The 23,434-nt window shown below is 34.3% G+C and overlaps 1 protein-coding gene across 1 annotated transcript in view; it reads left to right on the top strand.

Moving 5' to 3' along the window:
* Positions 1-23,434, top strand: part of TLL1 (tolloid like 1) — a 172,485-nt gene that overhangs the window by 75,669 nt on the left and 73,382 nt on the right. Inside the window, exons 8-9 of the mRNA XM_047798099.1 lie at positions 2,001-2,106; positions 14,629-14,753. Of these exons, the coding sequence (XP_047654055.1) occupies positions 2,001-2,106; positions 14,629-14,753 (231 nt within the window). The remainder of the gene's footprint in view (positions 1-2,000; positions 2,107-14,628; positions 14,754-23,434) is intronic.

Genomic DNA, 23,434 nt, shown 5'->3' with positions numbered 1-23,434 from the left:
TTTTTCTTAATGTGATTTTTTTCATATTTAGTAGTAACATGTCAGTTGCAGTAAAATTAACATAGTTATATAAATATCTTAATAGTTCTGTTTTGAACTCCAGCCTTGAGTTTGGAATCCTAAACAGCTCACCTTTACATTTTGATGTTTCCAAACGAGTTATAAAAGCAGCCATCTTTGGCTATGAAATTGTGAAAAATGAATCAAGAAACCTAAAATCTTTCTGAGGAAACACTCTGCTTCTGGAACTATTGATGTAGATCTACATAGTTAACTCTATGTTATTTTCATATTTCAAGAAATAATATTACAATACAGACACAAATGGGCAGTTGAGAAATCTATTAACATGATGTCCAGAAGTTAAAAATAACAGATGTGAAAGTACGAAAAAAATTATTAAGCTTGAAGCATATTCTCTTGACCAAAAAAGCCCTCCAAATAGAGCCTCTTTTTCATCAAAAAGAACCTGTTTCAATTTTGAGTGATATTTATGCTGTTGTTTTGTCTTCAATGACAAAGTCACATAGCAAATGATTGCAACGTTGTGTATATATACAATACTGTCTTTATATTTTCCCCAGTGTTTCATAGAAAGAATCTAAAACAAAGAGAGAGATAATTCTTTGGCTTTGGTAAGTATAGTTTTATAAGAGAAAGGTGGAAAACTCATTACATAAAAATATAACTTTTTACAATCACAATATTATAAAAAAAGGTAAAATGTTATTTTATTACTTAATTAATTAATTTATTTATTTATTTATTTTTAGGGCCACACCTGCGGTATATGGAAGTTCCTGGACTAGGGGTGGAATCCAGCTGCACCGGCTGGCCTATGCCACAACCACACCAACGCCGGATCCAAGCTGCATCTATGACCTACACTGCAACCTGCAGCAACACCTGAACTTTTTTTTTCTTTTTCTTTTTTATACTGATTTTTATTTTTCCATTATAACTGTTTTACAGTGTTCTAAAAATTTTCTACTGTACAGTGAGGTGACCCAGTCACACATACATATATACATTTTTTCTCACATTATCATGCTCTATCATATATGACTAGATATAGTTCCCAATGCTATACAGCAGGATCTCATTGCTTATCCTTTCCAAAGGCAATAATTTACAACTATTAACCCCAAATTCCCAATTCATCCCACTCTCTCCCCCTCCCTCTTGGCAACCACAAGTCTGTAATCCTAGTCCATGATTGCCTTTTCTGTGGAAAGGTTCATTTGTGCCATATATTAGATTCCAGATATAAGTGATATCATATGGTATGTCTTTCTCTTTCTGACTTACTTCATTTAGTATGAGAGTCTCTAGTTCCATCCCTGTTGCTGCAAATGGCATTATTTTGTTCTTTTTTATGGCTGAGTAGTATTCCAGCCATAAAAAAGAACAATCCATTCATCTGTTGATGGACATTTAGGTTGTTTCCATGTCTTGGTTATTATGAATAGTGTGGCAATGAACATGTGGGTGCATGTGTCTTTTTCAAGTAAAGTTTAGTCTGGATATATGCTCAAGAGTGGGATTGCTGGGTCATATGCTCAGTCTATATATAGTTTTCTGAGGTATTTCCATACTGATCTTTAATCCATTGAGCAAGTCCAGGGATCAAACCACATCTTCTTGTCAGATTCTTAACCCACTGAGCTGTGATATAAACTCCCCATAACAGTGAAAATTTAAAGAAATAAATGTTAGGACAAAGTGAAATTGTATACAAGAAAACAAATCTAAAGTATGTTTTTGTAATCTACCTTTTTTTGCTGAAATTATTAATGACATTCAATATTACTCTTTATGGGCAGTAGTCAAGTGCACACAATGGCATGAATATACCCTTTGGCATGTACCTGTTTGTGAATAAATACAACCACATGATGACCAGGGTTCAGTAGAAAGCAGATACCAGCCAGAATCTTTCTTCTATGCTCTTTTATGTCTGTTAACAGGCTTCTAAAGTGTTTTTTGTGCCTGATTCTTAGGTCAAGAATACAATTTTTTGAAGATGGAGCCTGGAGAAGTAAACTCACTTGGAGAAAGATATGATTTTGACAGTATTATGCACTATGCCAGGAACACCTTCTCAAGGTTGGAGTCTCAGGTTATACCTTTTGACTTTTAATTCCTTTTCTCTGTGTGGCTCCTCACAAACTAGGTTTAATGTTAGAATAGAACCACGTTCAAATATTGCTGCTATAAAGTACAAAAAATTACTTGATTGGCATTTATAGCCAACACTAGGCATTTGATATTTTAAAAATACATTTTCACATTTCCTATGAAATAAATAGATTCAAAGTAAAAATTAAAAGGGTATGATTTACTTAAATTATTTAATATCATAAATATAAATTTATTTATAAATATAATCAAAGTGATTACCAATCAGCACATTAATTGGCAAAGTGCTGTTAATGAAAATTAGTCATTTCAATCAAATAGAGAACTCAGTTGTTTAGTTGCAATGTTATACTCTCTATGTGACTTGTGTTTTCTATTGTGTATTTCCTGTTGCTTGTTATACTAGTTATAATAGAAAACTGCTATAGTATATAATCCTCAGAGAGCATTTTAGGAAGATATTTAACTTCATATAATTTAGAATTTGTCACTTATTAACCTTAAACTATTTCACTAGTGACTGAATGTTAATGTTTAAGAGTGTAATAAATTTAGGTTTTGATCTATTTTACTGTATAAAGAAGATGTCGTCAAGAAAATAATTTCCAGGTAAGGAATTTGGAACTGTTAAACCATTGAAGTCATCTCTTTTTCCCATTTTTATGCCCTTTTTACACTCATATGTCCATTGCACTCATTCTTTTTTATCACCATGTTCATTTCACAATTCACTAATGTCTGTATGTAAAGAGAGTCAGGAAGAAGACAAAAATTCAAATTAATTCCCTTTTAAAAAACAATTCTAAGTTAAAAGTGGAGATGGGTGTAAACAAACTCTTAGTACTTAGATACATTTTTCTCAGATACATTTTTAAATTATGCTTTTTTCTTTTCCTTTTTTTTTGTCTTTTTGTCTTTTTAGGGCCGCACCCATGGCATATGCAGGTTCCCAGGCTAGAGGTCTAATTGGAGCTGTTGCCGCCAGCCTACACCACAGCTCATGGCAGTACCGGATCCTTAATCCACTGAGTGAGGCCAAGGATTGAACCTGCAACCTCGTGGTTCCTAGTCGGATTCATTTCTGCTTCGCCACAAAGGGAACTCCAATATGCTTTTTTAAGACCAAACTTTGTTAGTAAAATAATTGGATGTTGACTGTATTTTTAAAATTATTTTCACCTAAAGTATTTATAATGTACATATATTTGTTCAAATATACATCCATAAGTTTGGCCTGAAATTAAAGTGTTATAAATATTTGTTTTTAGGTTAATGCTTGGAATTGAGTTTTCCTTAGAAACATGTAAAAAATGGGGACTTGGTACCAGTTTGGCCAAAGTGATGTTCTTATATTGTTGAATTATATTAATTAGAAATATACTAAGTTTAGAGTCTTTGGAACTGGAGAGTGGAAAATTTGTTTATTTTCTCTGTCACTGATAGACAATGAATCTATACCCAAATTTGAAATATATATATTTCCTTTATTCTGTACTCCTTTTACATGTTTATCTACTTATTTATTTTTGTCTTTTTAAGGCTGCACCTGTGGCATATGGAAGTTAGCAGGCTAGGGGTCAAATTAGAGCTACAGCCTCCAGCCTATGCCACAGCAATGCCAAACCCAAGCCACCTCTACAACCTACACCACAGGTCATGGCAATGCCCGATCCTAAACTCCTTTTACGTATTTAAATTGTCTTTTTTCCATAAGGCCCAAGGCTCTTGTGGTTTATCACCCCCTATACCTACCTTGGTGATGCATGCCAGTTATCTTTGCACTATTATTTTCTCTTATTGTTTCAAAATTTTCCTCTTCACTTTTCTCAAATAAACTTATATTCCTAAAGTGAAAGTAACTATGTCTACTATGAATGTGATCTAATTAACATTTTCCCCCTGATTTTAAGGAAGATATTTATTAATAAATATGTTTTAATTAAATTTCAAGAAGAGAAAATATTTGACACAGTCCCCAGCTACTACCTCCAAAGCATTTGAAGTTTTATAATGATGATGATGATGATTATTATCTTTATTGTGGTAAAGAAACTTCAATATAAAGTTTACCATATTAAATATTTTCAAGTGTACAATTTAGTACTCTTATTTTGAAATGAATATCCAGAACTTTCTCATCTTGCAAAACCAAAACCCTATTCCCACTAAACAACAACTCTCCACTTTCCTCTCCCCCCAGTTTCTGGTGACCACCATCCCACTTTCTGTTTTGATGAATTTGGTTATTTTAGATACCAAATAGAATCAAACGTTATTTGTCTCTTTGTGACTGGCCTATTTCATCTAACATAAAGTCCCTGAGGTTCATCTATGTTGTAGCATGTAACAGAATTTCCTTCCTTTTTAAGGCTGAATAATATTCCATTGGATGTATATACCACATTTTATTTATTCATTCACTTGTTGATGGACACCTGAGTTGCTTTCACCTCTTGGCTACTGTGAATAGTGCTGCTATGAACATGGGTATGCAAATATCTCTTCCAGACCCTATTTTCCATTCTTTTGGATATATACACAGCAGTGGGATTTTTGGATTGTGTGGTAGTTCCATTTTTAATTTTTTAAAGAAACTTAATGACATTTTCTTAGAAGCTGCACTATTTTACAGTCCCAGCAACAGTGCAGGAGGGTTCCAATTTCTCCATATCCTTACCAACATGAGTTATTATCTGTTTTCTTTTTTGTCTTTTTAGGGCCACACCTGCAGCACATGGGCATACAGAGGCTCCCAGGCTAGGGGTCCAATCGGAGCCATAGTTGCTGGCCTACACCACAGTCACAGCAACACAGGAGCCAAGCCACATCTGCAACCTAAACCACAGCTCACAGCAAAGTCGGATCCTTAATTCACTGAGCAAGGCCAGGGATCGATTCTGCATCCTCATGGATACTAGTCAGGTTCATTAACCACTGAGCCATGACAGGAACTCCCTCTGTTTTGTTTTTTATTTTTTTGATAGTAGCCATCCTAACAGATATGGCATAATGTCTCATTGTGGTTTTGATTTGCATTTCTCTAATGACTAGTAATGTTAATCACCTTTTTATATGCTTAGTCATTTATATATCATCTTTGAAGAAATATCTATTTAAATCTTCTGCCTACGTTTTAATCAGATTACTTGAATTTTTCTGTTGAGTCATAGGATTTCTTTGAATATTCTGGCCTCTTGTCATGTGTGGAGAGAGAGCGCATATATAATATATATAGCAAATGTTTTCTCTCCTTTTCATTCTGTTGATTGAATGCACTTACCTATTTTGCTGTTTTTGCCATGCACTTACCTATTTTTGCTGTTTTTGCTTATGCTTTTGGTGTCATATCCAAGAAGTTGTTGTCTTTTTCAATGTTATGAAGGTTTCCTCTATGTTTTCTTCTAAGAGCTTTATAATTTGGTGGTCTTACGTTTAGGTCTTTAATCTATTTTGAGTTATTTTTTTAAGTTATATATAGCTTTGATAAGGATATAACTTTGTTCTTTTGTGCTTGAATATCCAGTTTTACCAACATCATTTCTTGTAAAGACTGTCTTTTCCCCTTTGAATTATTTTTATTCCTTTGTTAAAAGTCATTTACTATAGACATGTGTTTATGGGATTCCTGTTTATTCCATTGGTCTATAGGTCTGTCTTTATGACAATATCACACTGTTTTAGTTACTTTAGGTTTGTAATATATTTTGAAATCAGGAAGTGTGAGTTCTCCAACTTTGTTCTTCTTTTGCAAAAAAATTTTGACTATTCAAGGTCCTGGGAGATTACATATGAATTTTAGAACTTTTTTCTCTTTCTGCGGTAAATGCCATTGGGGTTTATATAGAGCTTGTGTTGATTGTTTTGAGTAGTGTGGACATCTTAACAAAGTAAGTCATCCAATTCATAAATATAAAATGTTTTTCTATTTGTGTCTTTGTTAATTTCTTTCAACAATGGTTTATAGTTTTTAGTGTAGAAGTCTTTTTCCTCTTCGTTGGGTTTGTTCCCAAGTATTTTATTTTTCTTGACACTATTTGAAATGGAATTGTTTTCTCAACTTGCTTTTTGAATTGTTCAATGTATTGCATAGAAATGCAACTGATTTTTGAGTTCTGGATTTGTATCCTGCTACTTTGGTGAATTCATTTATTAGTTCTGACAGTTTTTTGGTGGACTATCTGGGATTTTCTATATTTAAGATCATGTCATTTGCATACAGAGATGACTGCTTTCTTTTCAACTTGAATGCCTTTTGATTCTTTACTCTCATAAGTGCCCTGGCTAGGACTTTCAATAATATTTTGAATAGAAATGATGAGACCAAACATCCTTGCCATGTCCCTAATCTTAGATGAAAACTTTGGTTTTCACCCTTGAGTATAACGTTAGCTGTAGTCTTTTCTTATATAACCTTTTATGTTGAAATAGTTTCCTTCTATTACCAGTTTGTTGAGTGCTTTTATCATGAAAGTGTATCAAATTTTGTCAAATCCTTTTTTTTTGTGAAAATTAGATGAGCACGTGGTTGTTATCCTTCGTTCTGCTAATGTAAATAGGTGAAGTGTTATGGTTTCTTCTATTCTGAACCCAGATAGTCTAGAAAAGTTTTAGTTGTTTTCATCAGTGTTGCCCATGAGCAGATTTAAGTTCTTACTGTAGGGATAACAAGGCTGTATATATGGGGCCTTTATATGCATCAGTAATTTGTAATGTAGATGTTCACAAACTGGAACTTCCCATTTCTAATTAATAAAATAATGGTGAAACTTTATGAAGCATTATAAAAAGCATAGTTAATTTGCTCTTCTAATGTAGGTAAAACAAATGAATATTAGTAAGTGACACCATCTATGGTCTGTCTGAGAGAATGTTTGGGAAGAGTTTACATTGCTTAATGGCCTGAATGTGGAGGGAGAGAATTGTTAACTTTATGACCACAAAGAAAAATCAAAAGAATGGGTGACTGACTCCCACATAAATAGAAAGAAGTTTGCCTCAATAAACTGAATAAGCCAAAAGTTATCATTCTATTGTCTGAGTTTGAATGTATCTACTCCAAGTTGTCCTTGACCTTTTAAAATTTAATCTTTTTTGAAAACTGAAAAAAAAACAAAACTTTTCAAAATGCTTTAGAAATAGAAAATAATGAATACTTCATTAGTACAGAAGTACTGCAGAAACTGTAACTGTTTATTAACTTGAACTTATCTACTTAATGTATCTGTTGATTTGTGCAGCAAAGTGGAAAAATGGCTTTTCTCAATGCTACCCTATGGCTCAACTTCCTCTTCAGGTGCACTGGCCTAGACAGAGTCGCATCTTATTAAGTGTATACAAGCTCTCACTTTTATTTATTTATTTATTTATTTAGTCTTTTTGTCTTTTTGTCTTTTAAGGCCACACTAGCAGCGTATGGAGGTTCCCAGGCTAGGTAGGAGTCGAATCAGAGCTATAGCTGCTGGCCTATGCCAGGGCCACAACAATGCGGGATCTGAGCCATGTCTGTGACCTACACCACACCTCACAGCAATGCAAGATCCTTAACCCACTGAGCAAGGGCAGGGATCAAACCCTCAACTTCGTGGTTCCTAGTCAGGTTCATTAACCACTGCAAGCTCTCACTTTTGATGGTCAATTCCCATAAATCGTTCCCTTTTCCTACCTTCACCTCAGGCAGTTTGGAGTTTTGCAGAGACTTAGATTTGGCTTCAAAGAGTTCCAATCTCTATTTGAGTTTCCTGGGTTTTATCGAAAGATCTCTACCCACTACCCTTACCTAGCAGTTAGGATGCTTAGTTATAAATTACTCATGGGTCGTGTCATGCCTTTTTTTACCATTATCCACATATTAAGAGTTTTCCTCAGGCTAAAACTCTGTGGCACTCAAACACTTGAGGGGTATCCCGTCTCAGGGTGGTTGTGTTTCTTTTAATTGTTTCTCTCTGGGACTCTCTATTCACAGTTACCCACATTTTCCTCACCTTCATGTTTGGCTAAAATGTCAAACTCCAAAGGCATTTTCCTTTGATCACTCTTTTAAAAGCTCTCCTATCAGTAGATAATCAATATTCATCTTCTCTTCCTTATTTTTCTCCATAGTACCTGTCACTATCTAGTTATCAAGCTCTTGTTTAATGACTTTCTCCTTCTATTAGAATGTGAGAATCTAAGAGGAGGATTTTTGTTTCTTTTACTTACTGTTATAAATCCAGGGCTATAGCAACACTCAATAAATATGTTTTTTTTAATTACTCAATGAATTTTATTACATTTATAGTTGTACAACAATCATCAGAACCCAGTTTTATACCATTTCTGTCCCTAACTGCAGGCACATTTCCCCCCCCCACATCAACCTGTCTCATTTGGAAACCATAAGTTTTTCAAAGTCTGTGAGTCAGTATCTCTTCTGCAAAGAAGTTCATTGTGTCCTTTTTTTTAGATTTCACATGTAAGTGATATATAATGTTGGTGTCTCACCATCTGGCTAACTTCACTCAGCATGATAATTTCTAGGTCCATCCATGTTGCTGCAAATGCCATTATTTCTTTTCTTTTTTTTGTCTTTTGTTGTTGTTGTTATTGTTGTTGTTGTTGCTATTTCTTGGGCCGCTCCCACGGCATATGGAGGTTCCCAGGCTAGGGGTTGAATCAGAGCTGTAGCCACCGGCCTACACCAGAGCCACAGCAACGCGGGATCCGAGCCGCGTCTGCAACCTATACCACAGCTCACGGCAATGCCGGATCGTTAACCCACTGAGCAAGGGCAGGGACCGAACCCGCAACCTCATGGTTCCTAGTGGGATTCGTTAACCACTGCGCCACGACGGGAACTCCATGCAAATGCCAGTATTTCTTTCCTTTTAGTAGCTGAGTAATATTCCATTGCATTCATGTACCACATCTTCTTTATCCACTGCTCTGTCAATGGACATTTAGGTTGTTTCTGTGTCTTGGCTATTGTATATAGTGCTGCAATTAACATTAGAGTACATGTACCTTTTTGAGTCATGGTTTTCTCCAGATGGATGACAGGAGTGGGATTGCTGGATCAAATGGTCATTCTATTTTTAGTTTTCTGAGGCATCTCCATACTGTTTACCACAGTGGTTGCACCAATTTTCATTCCCATCAACAGTGTAACAGGGTTCCCTTTCTCCACACCCTCTCTAGCATTTATTGTTTGTAGACATATTGATGATGGCCTTTATGCCGAGGGTAAGGTGGTACCTCCTGGTTGTTTTGATTTGCATTTTCATTTCTCTAATAATGCGTGATGTTGAACATATTTTCATCTCTCTCTCTTTTTTTTTTTTTTGGCCATCTGTATGTCTTCTTTGGAGAGTTGTCTGTTTAAATCTTCTGCCTGTTTTTGATGGGTTGTTTCGGTTTTTTTAGTATTGAGCTGCAGAAGGTGTTTATAAATTTTGGAGATTAATCCCTTGTCAGTCACTTCATTTGCAAGTATTTTCTCCCATTCTGTGGGTTGTCTTTTCATTTTGTTTAGGGTTTCCTTTGCTGTGCAGAAACTTTTAAGTTTAATTAAGTCCCATTTGTTTATTTTTCTTTTTATTGTCATTACTCTAGGAGATGGATCTGAGAAGATGTTGCTATGGTTTATGTCAGAGAGTGTTTGGCCTATGTTTTCCTCTAAGAGTTTCATAGTATCTGGTCTTATATTTAGGTCTTTAATCCATGTTGAGTTTATTTTTGTGTATGGTGTTAGGAAGTGTTCTAATTTCATTCTTTTACATGTGGCTGTCCAGTTTCTCAGTACCACTTGTTGAAGCGGTTGTCTTTTCTCCATTGTATATTCTTACCTCCTTTGTCATAGATTAGTTGACTATAGGTGCGTGGATTGAATTCTGGGCTTTCTATCCTGTTCCACTGATCTATATTTCTGTCTTTGTGCCAGTTCCATATGGTTTTGATGACTATAGCTTTATAGTATAGTCTTAAGTCAGGTAACCTGATTCCTCCAGCTCCATTTTCCTTTTTCGGCATGTCTTTGTCTATTCTGGGTCTTCTGTGCTTCCAAACAAACTTTAAAATATTTTGTTCTAGTTCAGTGAGAAATGTCCTTGGTAATTTGATAGGGATTGCATTGAATCTGTAGATTGCCTTGGGTAGTATAGTCATTTTGATAATATTGACTCTTCCAGTCCAAGAGCATGGTATGTCTTTCCATCTGTTTGTGTCATCTTTGGTTTCTTTCATCAGTGTCTTATAGTTCTCAGAGTACAGTTCTGTTGTCTCTTTAGGTAGGTTTATTCCTAAGTATTTTATCCTTTTTGATGTGATGGTAAATGACATTGCTTCCCTAATTTCTGTTTCTGATCTGTCACTGTTAGTATATAGAAATGCAGTTGATTTCTGTATATTAACTTTTTATCCTGTAACTTCACCGAATTCATTGAAGCGGTCTAGCAGTTTTCTGATAGGGTCTTTAGGATCCTCTAGGTATAGTATGATGGCATCCACAGATAGTGATAGTTTTACTTCTTCCTTTCCAATTTGGATTGATTTTATTTCTTTTACTTCTCTGATTGCCCTGGCTAGGACTTCCAAAACTATGTTGAATAGTAGTGGCAAGAGCAGACATCCTTGTCTTGTTCCTGATCTCAGCAGGAATTCTTTCAACTTTCCACCATTGAGAATGATGTTAGCTCTGGGTTTGACATATATAGCCTTTATTATGTTGAGGTAGTTCCTTTTATACTCACTTTCTGAAGGGTTTTTATCAGAAATGGGTCTTGGATTTTGTCAAAGGCTGTTTCAGCATCTTTTGAGAGGATCATATGGTTTTTATTCTTCAATTTGTTAATATGGTGTATCAAGCTGACTGATTTGCAGATTTTGAATTATCCTTGCATCCTAGTGATAAATCCCACTTGATCATGATATACAATCCTTTTAATGTATTGTTGGATTCTGTTTGCTAGTATTTTGTTAAGGATTTTGGCATCTATGGTCATCAGTGAAATTGGCCTGTAATTTTTCTTTTTTTGTGGTATTTTTCTGGTTTTCGTATCTCTTCTCTAAGTGTTTGATAGAATTTGCCTGTGAAGCCATCTGGTCCTGGACTTTTGCTTGTTGGAAGTTTTTAAATCACAGTTTCAATTTCAGTACTTGCAATGGGTTCATTCATCTTTTCTATTTCATCTTCGTTTAGTCTTGGAAGATTGTACTTTTCTAAGAATTTGTTCATTTCTTCTACGTTTTCTGTTTTATTGGCATATGATTCCTTACAGTAGTCTCTTATGATCCTCTGTATTTCTGTGATGTCCATTGTAACTTGTCCTTTTTCATTTCTAATTTTACTGATTTGAGTCCTCTCTGTTTTTTTCTTGGTAAGTCTAGCTAAGGGTTTATACTTTTGTTGATCTTTTCAAAGAATCAGCTTTTAGTTTCATTTATCTTTTCATGGGTTTTCTTCGTTCCTATTTCATTGATTTCTGCATTGATCTTTATGATTTCTTTCCATCTGTTAACTTTAAGTCTTATCTGTTCTTCTCTCTCTAGTAGCTTTAGATGTAAAGTTAGATTGTTTATTTGAGCTTTTTCTTGTTTCCTGAGGGAGGTGTGTATTGCTATAAACTTTCCTCTTAGAACTCCTTTTGTTGCATCCCATAGGTTTTGGAGTGTTGTATCTTTCTTGTCATTTGCTTCTACACATTTTTTTAAATTTCCTCTTTGATTTCTTCCATGATCCATTGGTTGTTAAGTAGCGTGTTGTTTAGTCTCCACGTGTTTGTGTTTTTTTGCAGTTTTTTTTCTTGTTTTTGATTTCCAGCCATATAGCGTTGTAGTCAGAAAAGACGCTTGATATGATTTGTTTTCTTAAAGTTACTGAGACTTAATTTGTGACCCAGAACATGATCAATCCTAAACAATGTTCCATGGGCACTTGAGAAGAATGTGTATTCTGCTGCTTTGGGATGAAATGTCCTATAAATATATATTAGTTCCATCTGGTCTAATGCTTCATTCAGGACCTGTGTTCTCGTTGATTTTCTGTCTGGATGATCTTTCCATTGCTGTAAGTGTGGTGTTAAGGTCCCCTGCTATTATTGTGTTATTGTCAATTTCTCCTCTTAAGGTTGTTCGCAGTTGCCTTATATATTGAAGTGATCCTATGCTGGGTGCATATATATTTACAATTGTTATAGCTTCTTGGATTGATCCTTTGATCATTATGTAATGTCCTTCTTTGTCTCATATAATATTCTTTATTTTAAGATCTATTTTGTCTGATATGAGTATTGCTACTCAAGCTTTCTTTTGATTCCCATATTCATGGAGTATTTTCTTCCATGGTCTCACTTTCAATTTGTATGTGCCCCTAGATGTGAAGTGGGTGTCTTGAAGATAGTATATATGGAATTTGTTTTGTATCCATTCAGCCAGTCTATGTCTTTTGGTTGGGGCATTTAGTCCATTTACATTTAAGGTAATTATTGATATGTATGTTCTTATTGCCATTTTATTAACTGTTTTTGATTTGTTTTTGTTGCTCTTTTTTCTTCCCTTCTTCTCTTGTTCTCTCCTCCTATGGTTTGGTGAAATTATTTAGTGTTGTATTTGAGTTGATTTTTCTTATTTGTTTGTGTATCAAGTATAAATTTTCGGTTTGCAGTTGCCCTGAAGTTTTTATATAGGAGTCTATATAATTGAGATTGTTTTAAGTTGTTTGTCTCTTAATTGCATATACATCTCCAGTGTCCTGCATTTGTGTCCTCCTCTTCTCACACTTTCTGATTTGGGTAGCATAATTGTGCATGGATGGACTGCCTGTTTTTACTGTATATTTGTCTTTACTGGTGAGCCTTGTCATTTGTGGTATTCTTGTTTCTAGTTGTGGCCTTTTCTTTGCTGCCTAGAGAAGTTCCTTTAGTATTTGTTGTAGAGCTGGTTTAGAGTGGCTGAATTCTCTTAGTTTTCACTTATCTGTAAAGCTTTTGATTTCTCCTTCAAATCTGAATGAGACTCTTGCTAGGTAGAGTAATCTTGGTTGGAGGATTTTTCCTTTCATCACGTTAATATGTCATGCCACTCCCTTCTGGCCTGCAGAGTTTCTGCTGAAAAATCTGCCAATGTCCTTATTGGGTTTCCCTTGTATGTTATTTGTTTCTTTTCTATAGCTACTTTCAATATTTCTCTTTGTCTTTAATTTTGATCAGTTTGATTAATATATGTCTCAAGGTGTTCCTCCTTGCATTTATCTTATATGGTATTCCTTGTGCTTCCTGGATTTGAGTGAGTGGTTCCTTTCCCATGTCAGGGAAGTTTTGGGCTATTATCTCTTCAAATACTGTTTCTGTCCCTTTCTCTCTCTCTCTTCTCCTTCTGGCACCCCTATACTTTATAATTTAACCAATGTTAAATTGGTGCATTTAACATTGTCCCAGAGTTCTCAGGCTCTTTTCATTTCTTTTCAATCTTTTTTCTCTTTTCTATTCTGCATCAGTGATTTCCAATAGTCTGTCTCCCCATCCATTCGTCTTTTAAGCTCAGCAGTTTCTTTAGCGCTATAAATGTTGCTATTTCTTACAAAATTAGATTGTATCTTTAGTGCATTATATTCTGAATTTTTAGTAGTGCATATAAAGAAAAATAGCAAGTTTCTATCACAACCTTGAGTTGAGTTGTGATAAACAACTCAGTGTCTGTAGCTTAGGCAATTAGGGCATTGCTCAGGCTTTTTTGCTTATTAGTTCTACCATGAAGTTTTTATACTGTATGTACACATGTGTGTTTGTGTGTGTATATGTGTGTGTGTCCCAAAATTATTTTGATCTAAACTGTCCTAAAATTTGACAGTCTTGTTCTTTTCTTGTTTTAACATATATTAAAATCTTTGAACCTCTAAAATATTTAAATTAAATTAGTAGTTTAATTTAAAAATATTAACATATATATTTTGTTGGGCTTTTACAATTTTAATCATCTAAAACATACTGTATTATAAACTGTCCTTAAGAAAACAGATCTCTATTAGGAAGAATTGATTAGCAACTTGGTAAGTTAAGTACTTTTAGATCTTGAGAGACCAAAACAAACACTTGATGTGAGACTATATACAATTTTAGATTTTTAAGAAACATATACTTTTTAAAATTTTATTTTATTTTATTTTATTTTTTTATTACTCAAATGAATTTATCACATCTGTAGTTGTATAATGATCATAACAATCCAATTTCACAGGATTTCCATCCCATAGCCCAAGCACATCCCCCCACCCAAGAAACATATACTTTTAAATAAAAAGTGAATGTCACCATTGACTTTATGCTAGCCATACACATTTAACACACATTTTTTTTCTACTTTGATGAAAGTGTTGTGAAAGCCTGGCACATTGTTTAAATATCAATATTGATGTATTTCTCTTTGATATGTATTAGAAAAAAATAACCTTATATTTGTAAGGAATGCATGTGTCTTAATTTGGTGACTTATGTGTCGCTTGCTTCTCATTTTTTTCAGGGGGATGTTTCTGGATACCATTCTCCCCTCTCGTGATGATAATGGCATACGTCCAGCAATTGGTCAACGAACCCGTTTAAGCAAAGGAGATATTGCACAGGCAAGAAAGCTGTATAGATGTCCAGGTATTATGCCATCCAAACTCAGAAGCATAATTGTGCCTGATAGTGCTCTTCCAGATGAATAAGCCACAGTTTACTCAATTGTTTACTTGTCTCTCTCCATACTGCCAAGTGACTGACATATTCAGTTCAAAGTCACTAATCATAAAGTGAAATAGGAGAGAACTCCAGGACACCCATTGCTATAATTAAATTGTTAGGAATCAAGAACAGAGATAATAAGCTTTTATTTATTTATTTATTTATTTATTTATTTATTTATTTATTTATTTATTTTAATGAGTAAAAGAGTAAGAAAACATGGTTGTTTTATAGTTGTTATTAAATAGTGTCATGGTTTCATATTCAAATGATGAGTTTCCTTGTCAACATAAAAAAATTCTTTATTTCAACTTCAGAACTGATTCCTGAATGATCTTTTCTTGCAAGTGCTATCATTACCAGTATATAAATTTAAATTTTATTAGGTGAGATTTATAAATTTGTTGCAAAAAAAAAGTTCTAACCATGCTGTTAATGAATTATTGTATGTTTGCTACTAGATAAAGTTGTGAAAAAAGATTAAAGAAATGCTCAATAACAGTGTTCCAAGGGAACACTAATACCCTGCTGGCCCAAGAAGGAAAAGAGTCTGCTTTCAAATTGGAAATATTGCATACCCAGTGCACCTCCTGTACACTCAACATACTTTGGAATAGCCCATGTCAAAGATATATGCCTAACTTTGCTTAACACGGCTTTCTCAGATTTTTTTTTTTTTTACGCATGGAAACCTCTTTTTACCTAATACTTACCTATAGAATTCACTTTTAGAAACATTATTCCATATACTAAGATCACAAGTGGTAAAATGACTATAAAAGTTTTAATTGGATGCTATTCTAATAATTTTTACATACATTCAGAGATACGATGGGTATATTAATCATTGAAGTTTTACATAGATTCTAATGCTTAAAATTTCATATATATTTGATTATGAAAAGTTATATTAAGTAAATTTACTGTGATTATTTATATTAGTCCAGGAAATTCCTTTATAGAATACAGAAGAGGGCTCACTGAGTCATTCACAAAAATGTGATATTTGCTCCTTGACATATAGTATAAAACTCTCTTACTGTGCAAATTAACACTCAAGTGCAAGCCGAAACAAAAGTGACTTGGTCGAATAAACTCAGGAAACGTCTAGGAATTTCATAATTCAATATGGATGATGACATGTAACTCATTGATCTGGTCACTGATATTGATAGATCACCTAGAAAGACAGTAAGGGTTTATGAATTAAGATCTAGTATATTTTATTTTTAATACAGAGATGAGAGGGTTATAAAACTGCATATTCCTTTGGAATATGTCTGGTTTTCTTTTTGTTTTGTTTATATATTTCCACTGTCTACTTCTTTTTATATTTTTATTAGATTATAGTTGATTTACAATGTTGTATCAATTCCTGATATACAGCAAAATGACCTAGTCATATATGTATCCTTTCTTATATTATCTTCCATCATGGTCTATTCCAAGAGACTAGATATAGTTCCCTATGCTGTACAATAGGACCTCACTGCTTATCTATTCTGAATGAATAGTTTGCATCTATTAACCTGCAAACTCCCTATCCATCTCACTTCCTTGTCCCCTTTGTCAACCACAAGTCTGTTCTCTATGTCTGTATGTTTCTGTTTTGTAGATAGGTTCATTTGTGACATATTTTAGATTCCATATATAAGTGATATCATATGGTAATTGTCTTTGTATTTCTGACTTACTTAGTATGAGATTCTCTAGTTGCATCTTTGTTTCTGCAAATGGCATTATTTCATTCATGGCTGAGTAGTATTCCTTTTCATTTATGTACCATGTTTTAATCCATTCATCTGTCAATGGACATTATTGTTTTCTTTTGTTAGAAATTTCTGGTGAATAAAGCCAATCAGAGGTATTTGGCTAATTTTTACTCCAACATTTTACTCTTTATGGGTTTATGCTCAAAACTCTATTATAGATCTGTATTTTATAGAACTATTTCATAGAGTTTAATTTTGGAAAGAACACTGACCTGATTCACACTAAGATATACAAGGATAAGGCTTGTTAAGTTGGGCCCTGAGTCTCAAAAGGCTAGTTTCTGATAGGCAGGTAATAGTCGGCCAACTGCAAATACTGTTGTGTTTATCAACTGGAAGATGAACAACATTAAAAATGTATATGTTTCAATTCCCTTAAAACAGTATAAACTGGTATTTTTGTGGGTCTTTGTAGAAGATAAAGAATTTGTAACCCATTGTAGTATTTATATATATATGCCAAAAATGTAAATTAGATTTCTGTGTGAGAACTCAATTACTTATTGTACAGTGTATATGCATCATGAAAATGCTCCATACAGAAATAGAGTTGTGTTTTTAACCTGAGGGGGATGAGGAAAAGTTTCTTTCAGTTTAGAATTGTTTTCATTGCCACTTCTTATTCTTACTTTTAGAAGCAAGCAAGGGAAGTCTCCCTGCACATTGTTATGTGAAGAAGGGATATGATCCTTTACAGCCCTGGCACTCCACTGATCTAAGACGCAGTCATTGATCTCCAGAGCACACACCCAGGGGGGAAACAGGAAGGCAAAGGGAAGGATGCTGCTCAACCCTGAGATTGAATAGATGTCTTGACACTGCTGTCCAAGAACCAATCCTGTGCCCCTCCAAAGGCTTCCAAGCTTTCCTACCATTAAGGCATCTGAAAGGATACCCACTTACCTGGCATTACCATCACTTGCACCCTACATGCTGTTAGCACAAGAATATCCACCTAAGGCAGAGGATAGCCTTCATCTTCCCTTTATCCCAGCACTCAGCAGTCTTCTGGTGAAAGAGATCCTCTCTGGGGTGTGTCAGTGGTGGTGTGTCTTCTTCTGTTTATAAATGATTCATTTGTTCTCTTGCTCTCTCTCTTTTTGGGACCTTCTTTTTCTTGTGGCTCTTGTTTTTTAAATATATTCTCCTCTTATTTAATTTAAATTTAGGATTACTTTCCCTTTCTATTTCTAAACTGCTCAAATTTAACTTCTCTTCTGATACAGTCTCTGGTCTTTATTTGCATTTTCTCTTAAAAGTGTTTTTTATATAGTCCCATGATCTTTGGCTTGTAACTACTTAATACTTACACCGACTGTCAACCTTAATATTCTCTGAGTAAATTTTCTTTAATTAAATATCAAGTAATATAATAAAATTAGGAAAAATATAAAGTAAATCGATATCTAAAAATAGTGGTTTCTGAGGATTAGAATCTTCTTTGTTATATAAAAGTGTATTGTATTTACCCATGAACACACATAAAATTTATGTTCACAAATTTAAGAGTGTTGTTAGGAGTTCCTGTCATGGCACCGCAGAAATGAATCTGAATAGGAACGATGAGGTTGTGGGTTCGATCCTTGGCCTCATTCAGTGAGTTAAGGATCTGGCATTGCCATGAGCTGTGGTGTAGGTCGCAGATGCGGCTCGGATCCTGTGTTGCTGTGACTGTGGCATAGGTCGGCAGCTGTAGCTCCAATTGGACCCCTGACTTGGGAACCTCCATATGCCATGGGTGCAGCCCTAAAAAGAAAAAAATGAAGTATTGTTAAACATACAGTATATGTATAGAATATCCATGTCTATGGATGCACATCTGTGTGGAGGTTGTAGGAAGGGAAGACCAGTTTCAATGTGCATGGAATTTGAATACTAGAAACTTTTTAAACACTTGTTTCATTAAATTTATTTTTAAAATTAATATGAGGTTTTTTTAAGTGTAATTGATTTTCAATGTTATGCCAATTTCTGCTGTACAGCAAAGTGACCCAATCACATATATGCATACATTCTCTTTCTTATATTACCTTCCATCATGGTCTATCCCCCCACCCCTCACCCACTGCACTCCCACCAGCTACTAGGTAGTCCTGGGTATCTCACATTTTTGAAGTGAATCCTCTAGGCCAGGGATCCTCACTGTGTCTGGATTGCTACATTGCTTCCCAGTTGACCTATTCCCTCCATTCTTACATCTCTTTAGTTCTATGGCTACACTGCTCTTCAAGGAACTTCTTAATATGCAAATCTTACTCTGCTTATTTTAGGATAAAGTGTGATTTCCTTTTCAATGTCACCTTCAAGATTTTCCCTTGTCTCTTCCTTCAGCCTCTTCTTTAGGTATTTCCCTTAACAGCCTAGTTTCTCACCTCTATTTCATTCAGTCCTGACACTAAAATATGCTTGCCTTCTGTCTCCTCTTCCAGACAAGAAACTCATAACTGCCTCCCTGGCTAAATCTTAACTCATATTCAGGATTTCTCTCCTGTGTAACCTCCTACTTAAAAACTCCCTGGCTTCCTGGGACACCCATGGTTGTAAATGTCTTACATTATTGTAGCTTTTATGTCTTAATCTTATAATCATCAATTCACTTCTCATTTTCCACATTAGAGTATAAGATTCTTTAGGACTGGCACTGGGCTTTTCCCTCATGATATTCTGAATCAGCTATAAATTAGGTGCACAATAGGTGGTTCCTGTAGGAATGAAATAGTTGCTTTAATTTGTGAAAGGCACTGTACCAGATGTTATAATCACAGAGAAGAAAACACAGATGATACACATAAGTAGCCAATCATCTGTTGGATTATATAAATAATATCACTTGTTGAGGAAGAAAATCTTCTCAGGCAAGGATGCTAAAGCAGTTCTGAGAGAGTTGCCTACAATGAGCACATTCTGGAGGAAGAAGTCTTCTTGGAGTTGGTATTTGTGCTTCCTCTTAAAGGATGACTCAGGAGTAGGTTAAGAATCTGGTGTCACTGCTGTGGCTTGGGTCGCCGCCATAGTGCGGATTTGATCCTTGGCCACAAAATTCCACATGCTATAGGTGTGGCCAAAGAAATGAATGATTCAGACTTGGCTAGGCAGTTACTATTGAAATATATTTAAAAATATTTCAGTATGCCACAGGCGGGGCCATAAAAATAAAAAATAAAATCAGTAAATTAATCTAACCATTACAACTCAGATAATTTAGGATTCCTTTTAACATTCCTTATCTTAAAATCATTTAAACCTATATCTTATTTATTACAAATAAAAGTTCAAGGGAGCCATAGATGTAAGAAAAAGTTAATTACATATCCATATGATTCAGCAATCCCACTTCTCAGCATAAATCTTACAAAACTTTCATTGAAATAGATACATGCACCCCTAAGTTCATTGCAGTACTACTCACAATAGCCAAGACATGGAAACAAGCTAAATGTCCGTCAACAGATGACTGGATTAAGAAGACGTGATACTTATATACAATGGGATATCACTCAACCATTAAAAAAGAACAAAATAATGCCATTTGCAGAAATATGGATGGAACTAGAGACTCTCATATTGAATGAAGTAAGTCAGAAGAGAAAGACAAATACCATATGATATCACTTATATCTGGAATCTAATATATGGTACAAATGAACCTGTCTATAGAAAAGAAACTCATGGGCGTGGAGAACAGACTTGCGGTTGCCCTGGGGAGGGGGAGGGATTGGATGGACTGGGAGTTTGGTGTTAGTAGATGCAAACTATTGCATTTGGAGTGGATAAGCAATGAGATCCTGCTGTATAGCACAGGGAACTAGATCTAGTCACTTGTGATGGAACATGATGGAGAATAACGTGAGGAAAAGAATGTGTGCATATATACATATGTGTGTGTGTGTGTATTTATAACTGCATCACTTTGCTGTACCGCAGAAATTGGCAGAACACTAAATCAATTGTAATAAAATAAATATAGAGATAAATAAAAGATCCTTTGGAAAGAGATTAATTTGATACAAGTTAGTGTATGTTTTCTTTAGAGTTAGTAAAATTGTAAATGTGTTCTTACAGAATATGGAAAAATAGTTCTCAACCTTTGATATTTATTAGATAACATAGACATTTGCTGGTGAAAATATTTGTAGATGCAAATATACAGTTAGCTGTAAATTTAACCATATTATTAAAAACACAAGAATTTGTGATAATTACTTAGCCACACACAATCCAACTAGCATTTGTATAATTCATACACAATTTTCTATCTTAGAAGAAAAAAAATACATGAGTCGATGCAAAAATGAGATGGATCATATGATAAAGCATTTAGAAGTTTAACTTTTAATGACTAATTTATTTTAATTAGCACTCATAACGAGACCTATCTTGTTAACACACTTTTAATTACACAGTACAGTACTGTTAATCATATGCATATCATACAGCAGATCTCTAGAACTTTTTCATCTTGCATGACTGAACCTCTATACCTATTGAAGACCAACTCCCTTTCCCCTCCTCCCAACCACTATTTTACTTTCCACCTCTGTGAGTTTGATGACTTTAGAAACCTCATGCAATATTTGTCCTTCTATGTATGACTGACTTATTTCCCTTAGAATAGTGTCCTCAAGATTCATCCATGTTGTAGCACATAGCAGATTTCTTTCTGTTTTAAGCTTAATAATATTCTACTGTATGTATATACCACATTTTCTTTATTCATTCATCTGTCAGTGGACATTTAGGTTGTTTCTATCTCCTGGTTACTCTGAATAAAGCTTCAATGAATATGTGAGTATATATATATTTCTTCAAGATTCTGTTTTCAGTTCTTTTTGATCAATATCCAGAAGTGGAATTGCTGGACCATTTGGTAGTTCTTTTTATAATTTCTGTGGAAACTCAATGCTGTTTTCCACAGTGACTGCACCATTTTACATTCCTACCAACAGTGCAAACTTGTTTCAATTTCTCCATATCCTCACCAATACTTGTTATTTCCTGTTTTATTTGTTTGTTTGTTTGTTTGTTTGGGTAATGGCCATCCTAACAGGTGATATCTCATTTTGGTTTTGATATGCACTTCCCTGATTATTAATGATGTTGAGCATTTTTTTCACATTTCTGTTGGCCATTTGTATGTCTTCTTTGAAATGCCTGTTCAGGTCCTTTGCTCATTTTAAAAGTTGGTTGTTTGTTTTGTTTTGTTTTGTTATTATTGAGTTGTAAGAGTTCTTTATCTATTTTGGATACTAATCCCACATGAAATGTATGATTTGCAAATGATTTCTTCCATTTCAAAGACTGGCTTTCATGTCATTGATTGTTTCCTTTGCTGAACAAGGCTTTTTATTTATTTATTTATTTTTCACTCAGCTGCACCCTTAACACATGTGGGTTCCATGGCCAGGGAATGAATGCGAGCTGCAGAAGTAGCAACACTGCATCCTTTAACCCGCTACACTGGGTAAAAGACAAACCAGACTATTAACCCACAGCACCACAGCAGGGAACTCCTGTATTAGTATTATTTTTTTGCACAAAACTTTTTACTTTGATGTAGTCCCACTTGTCTTTTTTTGCTTTTTTTGCTTGTGCTATTTCAAATCAAAGAAACCATTGCCAAGCCTACATTTATAAAGCTTTTCACCTATTTTTTTTCTTCTAGGAATTTTACAATTTAGGGTGTTATGTAAGTCTTCAATCCATTTTGAGTTGATTTTTGTGTGTAGTGAAAGATAAGGGTCTAACTTTATTCTTTTATATGTTTATATCTAGAAACTATCCTTTCCCCACTGTGTAGTTTTGGCACTCTTGTTGAATATCCCACTTTACTGTTTAGGTGTGGATATATTTTTGTCTCTTCATTCTGTCCCATTGGTCTCCTTATGCCAGCACCATACTCTTGATTACTGTCAGTTTGTAATATGTTTTGAAGTCAAGAAGTATATGGCTTCCAACTTAGTTCCTTTTTCTCAAGATTGTTTTTCTTTTCTATTCAAGGTATGTGGTTCTATATGAATTTTAAGACTTTCTCCCCATTTCTTCAAAAAATGCCATTGTGAATTTGATAGGGACTGCATTGAAGCTGTAGATTGCCTTGGGTAGTATGGAGAACATTTTAACATTAAGTCTTCCAATACATGAACACATTGCTTGTGTCTTTCTTTAATTTCTTTCAGCAACATTTTGCAGTTTTCAGTATATATGTTTTGCCTCATTGGTTAAGTTTATTCCTAAATATTTTATTTCTTTTTGGTGTTCTCATAAATGAGATTGTTTTAATTTCCCTTTCATATTGTTTGTTGTTAGTTTATGAATATGCGACTCATTCTTTGTGTGTTGATTTTGTATTCTGCAATTTTGCTGATTTTTCTGCTACTTCTAACAGTATTTTTGTGTGTTTGTGGAATCATTGCAGTTTTGTGCATATAAGATCATGTCATCTGCCTAGAGAGATAGAAGTTTAACTTCTGGATTATGTTTTAGAATAATTTTGATTAGGAACATGATAATAATTTACCTTTGTATATTACTTTATACTTTTTTTCTCTTAAATATGACTGAATTTTGTAGCTCAAAGGCATATTGTATCAATTAACAATTGTTAATTGTAGCAATTGTGACAACCTTCCTACTTGTATTAGAGGTAAAAAGGGGTCTTTGGCATCACAATTCTTGAGCCCTACAAAACAACTTTATGAAATACACTTTACAGAAGAAAAAAAAATTGAGATTAAAGTTTTTGAAACTTGCTTGTATGAAATAATTAACAAGGAATAATGCCGTGACTTAAACTTCTCTCTCTCTTTTTTTTTTTTTTTTTTAGGGCCACAC

The sequence above is a fragment of the Phacochoerus africanus genome, chromosome 10 (assembly GCF_016906955.1).
Source record: "Phacochoerus africanus isolate WHEZ1 chromosome 10, ROS_Pafr_v1, whole genome shotgun sequence".
NCBI lineage: Eukaryota > Metazoa > Chordata > Mammalia > Artiodactyla > Suidae > Phacochoerus > Phacochoerus africanus.
Note: the sequence above shows the minus strand (reverse complement) of the source record. Positions and strands in the feature narration are given on the sequence as shown.